Source organism: Poromitra crassiceps (genome assembly GCF_964638095.1).
Source record: "Poromitra crassiceps genome assembly, chromosome: 1".
Lineage (NCBI taxonomy): Eukaryota > Metazoa > Chordata > Actinopteri > Beryciformes > Melamphaidae > Poromitra > Poromitra crassiceps.
Window position 1 is genome coordinate 87,182,546 of NC_139623.1, and position 11,492 is coordinate 87,194,037.

Here is an 11,492-nt window from a genome sequence, read left to right on the forward strand (position 1 = left end):
CTGTTACAACACTGAGCATTTTGATAATGAGAAGTAGCAGACTTTACAGAAGCTCACAGACAACAATTAAAAAGAGCAGCAGGCTTGAATGTGTGAAACACCACAGGCAGCATTCCACTTCACACGTGACCGTCATACTTTCACCAGGCAGGTGGTGCATGTATCAAGGACGCACAGACGGTGGGAGACAGAATGCACACAGCAGAACGTAGCCTATTAACGTCAAAACAAAATAACTGCAACTTTCAAGGATTTGGACCCGTAAAAACAAAATGTGAGCGTGTGTATTTAGGTGTATTTCTGACTGTCACCTCGGGTGTAGTGTCAATGTCTTTCCTCCTGAAGACGCCATAGTTCAGGGCCACGGCTGTGTTGTCGTTGATGAGCTGCAGGACCTTCACGCCGCCCATCTGGGCCGCCTGCAGCACGGCCCTGCGCTCCGCCTGGTTGAAGAAGGCCGGGACGGTGATCACCGCGTCTTTGATCGTGTGTTCTGCTCGCGCGTGCCCGCGGGGGGTGGGGGGTGGGGGGGCAAAGATTAGGACGAGGAAGTAGGGATGCACGATTATCGGCCGATAAAGACTTTAAAATGAAATACTGGCATCAGCCCAAAACTAACATTTGTGCCGATAAAATTACACTTTACTTATGCCCAAATGCTTGATGCTTGACTAAATTAAGTAGGATGTTACAGTTTTGTTTGAAAGAAAATGTTACATAAATAAAAATACGCCATCTTCTACATAACCTAAGTTGAAGTAGTTTTCTTATTTTGCCCAGTGAACGTGTACATTTTGAAAAACATTGTATTTATTTCTGCATCTGCCAGATTAGGCATAATAATGTGTTAATTCCACTACAGGAGAGACTTGAAGTTCTCTGAAATTAGGTAGAAAGAGATTGCGCATATATTGGCAATCGGCCAAAAGAGATATATAGAAAATATCAGCAAAAAAAATGCAATATCGTGCATCCTTAAAAGAAAACAAAAACATTCAGCATACATTAAAAGATGCGTAAGCTGAATAACTTCACTCAAAAACCACCATTAATGAACAAACTAACCTGCAAAGTCCTGAGCCAGTGTGCGAGAATAGTTCAGCACCATCCCAAGCAGCTCCTCAGGTGTGTACTGCAGTTCTCTGCCAAGCAAAAAGAGTAAGACACAAACCAAGTTACTTCTACACAAGCACAGAAGAAAAACATCTACATATCAGCACCAAGCTTCAAGAGTAACTAAGCCCTAGGGAGCTCTTGTGGGTTTGCTGTCACCTAATTGTTAAAAGTCTGCTATTGCAACTGCCATCTGCTATTGGCTGATCTTTGGTGCCAGGTGATCTTCTACATCCTCTACATATCAGTCAGCGACAGAGAGTAGCAAACCTTTTGCTCGACTCAAATGCCCCCCCATTTGAGGGGCGGGCAGAACTAACAGAATTATGCATTGCACATATACAGTTTTTCGCCATCAGGTACTGACGTTTCCATGACAACTACCACAATAAGCATAAGGCTAGCAGTGTTGGGCTCGTTACTCAAAAATATATAATTTATTACTCAATACTCATTACTCTTTTCAAAGATATTTATGATTAGTTTACTTATTGCTTGCTGTGCCAACAGTAATTCCTTCGTTACACTACTTGTTATATTACTTCTGTTACACCCCACAAAAAAGGTAATTTCTCCTTTTTTTCTCCTAATGTCCGCCTCTGTACTGTGAATGTCAGGGTAGTTGCTGGTAAGCGCAGCTAAGGCTTCTAAATAGCAGTTTTTTCCACAGCCTATCCATAAAAGTTACTGTATAGGCAGATGAAAAGTACAACTAGCTCAAACTGACTTTAGACACAATATTTTAAACAACTTATGTTAGGCTGTTGAAGCAGCAAAGTAAAATCTGCAACAGGGCTCCAACAGTGGGTCATTGAGAACACCGTAAAATGCTTGAATTGTCAAGCACTTGACCTTTATTTTTATTTTATTTATTTATTTTCGGGGGGTAGTTACACTACTCCTTACTGGGGAAAGTAATATTATCACTGTAATGTGTTACTACTAACTTGTTTCAATCATGAGAGACCAGTGGGTAAAGCGAGCTTTGTTCAGATGCCTCTCTTCTTGTGGTGAGAGAGGAGGGCATCAGCTCAGACTAAGATAGAGAATCTCCCCCCCGTAGGGAATTCTTCAGGAGTCAAGATGTTGGTGGTGGACTGGGGAGGTGGGTGGGGTGAAACACAGCTTCAGAGGATGGGATACGATCCGCCCAGGTACAGCGACCATAGAGGTGAAGGATGAGGGAAAGAGGATGATGACGCGCTGAGCATGGCTGTATGTACTGCCACCTCATAGCCTCAGCAGTGACGTCATTACCGACGTCATATTGGCATGTTGACAGGGGCTGATTGGCTATTGAGGATGGGGTGATGAGTCAGGAGCCACACGTCATAATGACGTCACACTAGGATTACGCTTGACTTAAGCTGAGAGCTGATGCCTATTGTGATGTGAGGTAACATGACTGGTCCTCATCTTGAAACTAGTAGGTCGAGACCAACATTACTGCCCAACACTGAAGACTAGCCAGCTCCCACCCTGTCACACAGAGATCTGTGATGATGGACGATGAAGAAAGTGTTAGTGAAGATCATTGTGGACATGTCGAGCAGTGCAGTCTGTCACGCTGCATTAATGCTAAAGGCTAAATAATGAAATAATGAAACAAGCCAGGCTTGTCTGGTAAAGCCAAAAATAGTTTAGCGTAATAACTGGCACAAAACATGTCACCATAGTTAGTTAATGTCGACCGCACTGTCTGAGGCTTCTTCAGGCAGATGCTCAACTTTTATTAAACCATTTTGTCTGTCTCTTGTACACTCTAGGATTGATTGATTGATTGATTGATTGAATGACCAACGTAGAAACATTTTTTTTTTTTTATCTCTATGCTACAAATTAATTCCAAAATACTTCAGGAGACTTACTCAGAGTTTTTAAAGTATGCTGTGCCTCTGACTGGGTCCTCCAGCAGCTGGTGCTCAGGGAAGCGTGTCTGGTAGAGCGCCACCTGCGGGTTCTCATGCTTCTTTCCCAGGAGACTTTGCAGGTGCCTGTACACAACCCTGGGGTTCTTCACTGACTGAAATGTAAGCAATAACTCCATGTTATTAGGGAGATGACCAATGCAGGATGACTTGTACACATTGTACAGCTCACCCTTCTGTATATATGTAATGTCAGATCAAGTTGACATTTGAATAATTAATGAATAATTGAATAATTTGAGGAAATGTGAGAGTGCGTCATACCACTCCTAATGCACTGTCTCCGAAAAGTCGCTCATTTTCCTTTAGGCATACGGCTATGGGCGTTTTCCTCCTCGACTCCCTGAGAGACAAGAGACAAAAGTATAGCAACCTTTGAGAGATCTTTCTTGCTTTTGTACCATCACGGTTACCCCTTACTTTAGCATGCTATTCAAAGATATGAGAAAGAAACAAAGCTAAGTTGGGAAGAGCGTTTATCTTGGCTTTGTATCCATCTCACTTCCAGGCTTTTTCCTGGCTCAGAATGGGCCTTTGGGGGTGACTACATTTGACATAGCACACTTCTCTATGGAGGAAAAGCCCTGACTTCCAGGCTTCTATGTGGGCACTCAACCCAGTAGCACAACCGATAGATTTTGTATATATGTATATGTGTATGTATGTGTGTGTATATATATATGCATTTCTGTCTGTGGGGTGAAGTTGTGGAATGGTTTACCGGAGGAGTTAAAGGAAAGCAAAAATATTGTTCATTTTAAGAGAAAGTTGAAACACTTTATACTGGAGAAATATAGAACTGATGGTTAACTGTTTTTCGATGATGTATAGTTCAAATGCTAAAAATGTATATATGACGTATAGATCAAATGCTTAAAAAAAAAAAAAAAAAAAAAAAAATTGCTTGCTGTTTTTGTTAATTTGTTCGTTTGTTTTTTTGTAATTAGACCATATGGAAAGTTTGTAATTTATAAGATGAACTGGGTTAGGGCATTTACAAGCTTATAGCTTCAGCCCTAACCTTTTCGGCCAGCATCGTATGTTTGTTTTGTTTCGCATGTTTGTTTTTTGTGATGTGGCGCGAAATAAACTTTATTCATTCATTCATTCATATATATACACATTTATACACATACATTTATACACGTACAGATATTTGGCTGGTTTAGTGGCAGGGCGTCAATATGTGGGTGAGGAAGTCCCGGCTTTCAACATTGAGAACACTGTAAAATGCTTGAATTGTCATCTTTTTTGGTGATAGCGCAAAACTTTGTTGAAGTGGCGGCTGTGGCGGAGGCTCAGGAGGTTCGATCCCCGGCATGGGCGGAGTTAATGGGGGAGCCAAGGGGGCCTGCCCCCCCCCAGTCGTAAAATAAATGCTCACCATTGTAAATCGCCACCTCACTGTCTGGCTGAATATGATCATACAATTTATATCCACTTTGACAAGAATCACAGGTATCTCTTTGCTAAAGCTGCGACAGGGGGGCCTCTGACAGGGCCTTGCTGCAGCTGCCCCCTCCCTCCCCCAGTCACATCTGACAGGCCAAAACTCATTGTCTTTCATTCTCATTATGTCATCTTTCCAAAAAAGCCCTTTTCACTGTTGCTTTTGACCTATAATATTTATCTCTCTCTCTCCCCCCCTCTCTCATCTATTTTAATATTTTCTCTCTTTATTAAAGTTGTTTTATCCTGTATTTGTAAAGTGTCTTTGAGCACGGTCAAAAGCAACAGTGAACAGTGAAGCGCTATATAATATAGATGACATTACTAAACATAATGAGTATTAATGTTCTGTAATTCTACTCGTATTCTAATATTTCTTATATTTCCATTCTTATACTTATTAAACAATAATTAGAGAGAGACCATGATGATGCCAGCCTTAAAATGAGATATTCCTCTAAATCTGGCTTCAAACGGGCAACATTTCAAATGTAAAACGGTTTTTTTTTACGGCACGGCAAAAGAAATGGTGTCTCCTGCAGAAGTGGCCCCCCAGAGCTAAAAGTCAAACTCCGCCTATGATCCCCGGCTCCTCCAGTCCGCATATCGAAGTGTCCTTGGGCAAGACACTGAACCCCAAATGCTCCCAATGGCTGTGATAGCTTGCTGCCTTTGGTGTGTGAATGGGTGAATGTAGGCACATTGTAAAGCGCTTTGGATAAAAGCGCTATATAAATGCAGTCCATTTACCATTTACCAAGTGGTGTAGTGCAGAGCCTACAACAACCACCATCTTATGAAAAATGGTCAAAAATAGTCGTTTTTTAGAGTTTTGATTTGATTTGATTTTATTTTATTAGACAGTATGTAGACTCAGCCCTCAGTCTTAATCCGTTTCACTCCTGTAAGACTGAGAATATTACTATTTAAATCTTTGCATAACGTTAGGTGGCGCTGTTGGAAGCCTTGCATCGGAGAACCAATCATGAGTGTTGTGGGCGGGCCTGTTTTCTGGGGGCAGATCTCATGCAGAACCGGTGTCTCGCAAAACATCGTCGCATTTGCGGAGAAACATATTAATCACGTAGAAACAAACATAACCTGTTAATAGGACGTGTTTCATCTGGCTCCGGCGGCTAGAGGTCTTTCCCCCAGCGATAAACCCGACTCCCGAGGCTAACATTACAGAGCCTGCTGATGACTTCACAGTAGCAAGCGGACCACTTCCGGGTAGGAAAGATTATTGTAAAATAAACCACAGCTATAAATTTTGTTTGGAGCATATCAGCTTCATGCTATGTGTTAGGACTATGATAAATATCTATAAAAAAAGAATAGAAACCGCACACTCTGGCTCCGATGCAATGGATTTAATAGACGGACAACGTTTCGGCCTGGTGGCCTTTGTCAAGCCATGAAAGGCCACCAGGCCGAAACGTTGTCCGTCTATTAAATCCATTGCATCGGAGCCAGAGTGTGCGGTTTCTATTCTTTTTTTATAGATTCTTGTCCGTCACCGGCACCTCGCTGAGATTTTATGGTGTGCATTCTCTCCATTTTTGACAAAGGACTATGATAAATGGCATTGCCGCTACCAAATAAAATTCTAATAATAAATGTAGGCGTGTCTGCTGCCGGCGGTTCTCGCCGGGCTCGGACAGACAGTTTCTGACAGTGAAATTCCCAGACGTTTGGTGGCGCAGCTCACCAAACGTCTGGGAGCCGAGACTAGACAGTATGCAATACATAAGACAAAATACTGCAGTGTCAGGGATAAAACGAAAAAGTCCAGGACTTATTTCCATCGCTGTCCCTGTTGTAGTTCCCTAGCCACGAGAAGGAGCCAGAGAGCAGAGCACGCTAAAAACCACTGGTTCCCAACGCACTTCTGCAGGAGGGGCGGACAGTCGCATTGGCGCTAAAGTTAGCCCAAGACTGTTTACAGGAGAGCAGCTTGATCAAGTTTGGATCCCATCAGTTTTCATAGTTCACGAGGCTTCTAGACAGAGCCGAATTATAGTCGAGGCTTCCTCCTGTCAATACTATAATAATAATAATTAGAACGGATAAAAACACTAAATACAGCAGTTTGTTAAGACTCGCCGGCAGTCGCCGCTTTTCCAATGGAGCTCGGCGGAAACAAACTACCAAACGTAAACTACGTTGTGATATTCTCACACTTTGGAACACTTCTTCTTGTCTAGTACTCTACTAAATCTACTAAATCTAGTTTTGAAGCTCATAGGTAGGGTGATAAGCATCTACTTTTGTCCTACTTTGAGTCCTATTGAGATCGCCCTATTACAGAGCGCGCTGTCCGGCGGCCGGGGCCGGTCAGAGCTCCGTTTGAAGTCGGCAACTTACGGTTGAAACAAGTTGAAACTTTTTATAGAAACATGCAGACGTTTTATGAATACTTGTAAGCCTGTCCCTAATTCAGCATACACATACTTCAGTAAGAAGCACACATCCCAAGTATATTTGAATATTTCGCCGGTGATTCACACACAGTCCAATACAGTGGAGGGCGGCAGAGCCAACCACTTCCAGACAGGAGATTTTACATTCACAAAGTGCTTCTTGGGAGATTTTAGATGGGTCAAACTAATTATTTCCGATCTATCTTGCGCATTCTGTTACCGGCCAAGTTGTAATATATGGGTATGTCATGGTGTCCTTGGGGCAAACAAGATTGATTGTTAATTTTTCTTTTCTTTTTTTGTACTGCTATTTTACATTGAAGTCAACGGCGAGAGGCTTGTGTTTTCCCTGCACATTTATTCTGGCTGGCTTCCATGTGAGCGTGATGGCGTGTAGTGACGTATAACATGTGAGCGTGATGGCGTGTAGTGACGTATAAGTTAAGTGCTTCCATGTGAGCGTGATGGCGTGTAGTGACGTATAAGTTAAGTGCTTCCATGTGAGCGTGATGGCGTGTAGTGACGTTTAACATGTGAGCGTGATGGCGGGTAGTGACGTATAAGTTAAGTGCTTCCATGTGAGCGTGATGGCGTGTAGTGACGTATAAGTTAAGTGCTTCCATGTGAGCGTGATGGCGTGTAGTGACGTATAACATGTGAGCGTGATGGCGTGTAGTGACGTATAACATGTGAGCGTGATGGCGGGTAGTGACGTATAAGTTAAGTGCTTCCATGTGAGCGTGATGGCGGGTAGTGACGTATAAGTTAAGTGCTTCCATGTGAGCGTGATGGCGGGTAGTGACGTATAAGTTAAGTGCTTCCATGTGAGCGTGATGGCGGGTAGTGACGTATAAGTTAACTTATCCTTTATTTATCCTCTGCATTTGACCCATCCTCTACTAGGAACCTTCCTAGAACTAGGAGCAGTGGGCAGCCGCAGTGCAGCGCCCGGGGACCAACTCCAGTTCTTTCACCATTGCCTTGGTCAGGGGCACCGACAGGAGTATTAACCCTAACATGCATGCTTTTGATGCATAGTCACAGTATGTGTGTGTCTGTAAGAATGTGGACACAGGACGAATCCATACTGAGCCTTGGTTATATTACTCACTTATTGAGAGCGATCTCCATTGGCACACCAGGTTTCACTATTGCTATTTTCATCCACTCACTGCCCAAGTCAACTGACATGACGGCTACAGAAGCTGCAAAGACAAATTGGTGTGTTATGTAAAGCAAGTCAGCATGACACACAGGATTCTGACGTAACATAGTATTGTTGCGCTGATTTGAATTTCAAATTATTGAGTAGCAAGTAGTTTTATGTAGTCTTTGACATGTCATTGTTGATGACATCACAGTACTTAGTCAGACATGGCACAGGTAAAACACTATTTGTTGACAACACTACAACCACCAGTGCTGCATGCAAGAACGTACAACATACTAGATAAATGACATTACCTGTGTGAGAAGGCAACATTGCCAGAACAAGGCAGAAGAGAGCACTCAACGCCAGCGTCCTCCTCATCATGACCTGTAAACAACAACATGAACGAGACATGAAGAAATGTATATTCAGCATTAGTGTAATGGATGTGTGCATTCTGCCAACACTGCCGGGCTGCACACTTAAACAGTACGTCGATTTCTTTGGTTTTCACCGAATTCTGACAGGGAATTCAAATAGAAACAGTGATTCTATTAGAACCGTCCCCGGTGGAGGAAAGCCAGCAAGGATTCAGTCCAACCCAGCGGAGCCTTAGAAAGAGGACTCTAAACAGATGATGGTCACGGAAGGCTCAGATGTGGGTATTGTAGGAAAAAGATGAGCTGCATTCCTTCAGGTTCAATGGCGAGTTTGAAAAACCACATTGAGTGACTCAAACTTTTACCAGAATTTGCAATTGAAGTCACAGTATTTCCTGCCATTCTCACATTGAAAGTGAAGCATATCTGGCCTGCTCTGCTGTCTTAATACCAGTTTCTCTTTAATGGCACAGTCAGCAGTAAACAGTTCAATCATCCATGAAGAGATTTCTATTTTCGTCTCTTCAAGGATCAATTCAAGCACCTCCAACATATTCACCACCTAAACGTTTGCGTATTACCTTAGAGGACCACGGACATGTAATTCATGGCAGTCAGTTCCCACGCACCCCCGTTGCTGGAGAAAGCCTTTACCTCCTCCCCATCGCTCTTCTCCCACCAACATAATGATCTGCAACTTGACATCGCTACCTCGCTCTCAGTCTTTTCCCCTTTACATCCGAGCTCCACTTCTACACTACACAGCTGCTCTCTCACAACAGCACAAGAGATGCTTACATCATATCCTGTGTATTGATATGTCCCAGTCAGTGTTACAGCCCGGGTGTACTGCCAGGTAGTGCATTGGCCTTTGACCAAGAACGTGCAAAGCATCTAATAAACTTGATCCCACCCACAGTCAGGTACAGACCGTTTCCAAAAACACGTGGCATTAATGCCATTGTAAAGCTTTGATGTTGCTGAACATCTACAATGAGCCAGAGTGGCTCTGCACTCAGAAACAGAACATAATGATCGTTATGCCATTTGATTTAAGAAGCAGGAACCAGGAAGAGCATCTTTAACGTTACACATCTAGGAACAGATCTGCCTCTCTTTTTAGGAAGAAAACAGCTCTATGTATTAACATAGAAACTTCTAGCCCCTGGTGAAACACTGACGCATGAATGCTAAACCGGTGAAGCGGTCCTCATCATTCAAAAGCTCTCTCTGCTTCTGGAAACCACCTGGATGGACTGGCTAGTGAAAATATCAGTTAGGCTGCTGATTGACATGACATATGGATGCACTATTGTTTTAGGGTTCTAGCGTGAAAGGTAATGCAAAACAGTTCAATTCAACCACCATTGGACAATGTATAACCCCGCATGTCATTTGTTGACGTTTTCAAAGTAATTAGCTAATACTTTAAAGGTTGGTAGCTATAACACAGTTTGACAGCTACTGCTAGCTAGCGGACTGTCTAACAACCATCAATGAGAGAGCATGACTGAAACACTGTGCAATGGCATGCACTTACCTTTCCTTGGCCAGCACAAACGAAACTGTGAAGGGGACTAATGTTATCAACAGAGTGCGTTTTCCCAGGGCGTTTATGAGCTTCGCTTCCCTTGTTTCTTCGCTTCGGAGCTTCTTTGTAGTCACACTTGTTAGTTTTATTTCCCCTTATCACCGGCGGCTTGCTGTCCACCGTCGGGCCCGGAACGCGGCGTCACCTCATTGGATCTACTGAAGCCGATGCTGTTGGGAGGAAAAAGACTGCCAGAATTGTACATACTACTTCCGCTCATGACTTTCAAAGTAAAACGCATTATTGGTTTTTGGAATGTTATTTTGAGGAATACACTTCCAAAATGAAAATAAAGACTAGCCTACATTTTAACAGGATCATAAAAAACATTCACACATTTTCTAAGCAGCATTTTCTAACAGCTACGATTTGTGGCCCTACTATACGGTGTCATGTAGGCTGCATAGCGGTGCCAAAAATATAAAAGAAAGACTCAGTCACGTAGCCTACAACAAGACAGCTTGGAAGGATACCTCTTGTCCTGAATGAAGTACATTCCAATACAAACCACAGCTGTTCCTAAAAGGCCAGAGAGTATGTGAGCTCCTGTACAGTGACCATTTTTGCGCTTTTTTTTTTTAAGCAAACCACCTTGCTTCCGGTTTTAAACTAGGTAACTCTGATCAAATTGACACTGCTGCGTAGTCCAACCTACCACGCTCCACGCACTGCGCCGTGATTGGTCCACGTGAGGTGAGTGACGTCGGAAGGCGACCTTTGGTTGCATCTGACTGGTCCACGTTCAGTAGGCGGGGATTAGATGATGACGTAACGTTTCCGAGGCAAGTCTCTTTTCACCGCCGCACACAGTAAAGATGGCGGGGTCCGCGTCCGTCCGGAAGAAACAGACAGCGGCTCTGAAGCGCATGCTGAACTTCAACACTCCACCTCTGAAGAACACAGCAGCTGAGCCGGTATGGAAGGTGCTGATCTACGACAGGTTCGGCCAGGACATCATCTCTCCTCTGCTGGCTGTCAAAGAGCTCAGAGACATGGGCATCACCCTGCATCTGCTGCTTCACACAGATAGAGAGCCCATCCCTGACGTCCCGGCCGTCTACTTCGTCATGCCAACAGAGGAGAACATCGACAGGATATGCCAGGACCTGAGGAACCAGCGATATGAGTCTTACTACCTGAACTTCATCTCTGCCATCAGCAGGAGTAAACTGGAAGATATTGCCAGCGCTGCGCTGTCCGCTAACGCTGTGAGCCAGGTCACCAAGGTGTATGATCAGTATCTGAACTTCATCACTCTGGAAGACGACATGTTCATCCTCGGTCACCAGAACAAGGAGCTCATCTCCTACCGCGCTATTAACAGAGCAGACATCCTGGACACAGACATGGAGGCCATCATGGACACCATCGTGGACAGTCTGTTCTGTTTCTTTGTCACTCTGGGAGCTGTGCCGATCATCCGCTGTCCAAGAGGAAACGCAGCAGAGATGGTGGCTGTGA

General features: G+C 43.7%; 2 protein-coding genes across 3 annotated transcripts in view; one reads left to right on the top strand and one right to left on the bottom strand.

The window, feature by feature from the left end:
- Positions 1-10,112, bottom strand: part of hyou1 (hypoxia up-regulated 1) — a 33,298-nt gene extending 23,186 nt beyond the window's left edge. For both annotated transcript variants that reach the window (XM_083637260.1, XM_083637259.1), the window contains exons 1-7: positions 9,981-10,112; positions 8,375-8,447; positions 8,022-8,115; positions 3,306-3,384; positions 2,982-3,136; positions 1,066-1,142; positions 312-493 (exon numbers count right to left, since the gene is read on the bottom strand). In XM_083637260.1, the coding sequence (XP_083493386.1) occupies positions 312-493; positions 1,066-1,142; positions 2,982-3,136; positions 3,306-3,384; positions 8,022-8,115; positions 8,375-8,444 (657 nt within the window). In that variant the 5' untranslated portion in view covers positions 8,445-8,447; positions 9,981-10,112. The remainder of the gene's footprint in view (positions 1-311; positions 494-1,065; positions 1,143-2,981; positions 3,137-3,305; positions 3,385-8,021; positions 8,116-8,374; positions 8,448-9,980) is intronic.
- Positions 10,113-10,854: 742 nt separating this feature from the next.
- Positions 10,855-11,492, top strand: part of LOC310788021 (sec1 family domain-containing protein 1) — a 2,053-nt gene continuing 1,415 nt past the window's right edge. The window contains exon 1 of the mRNA XM_083649490.1: positions 10,855-11,492. This exon is cut by the window's right edge and continues 1,415 nt beyond it. Coding sequence (XP_083505616.1) covers positions 10,898-11,492 — 595 coding nt within the window. The 5' untranslated portion in view covers positions 10,855-10,897.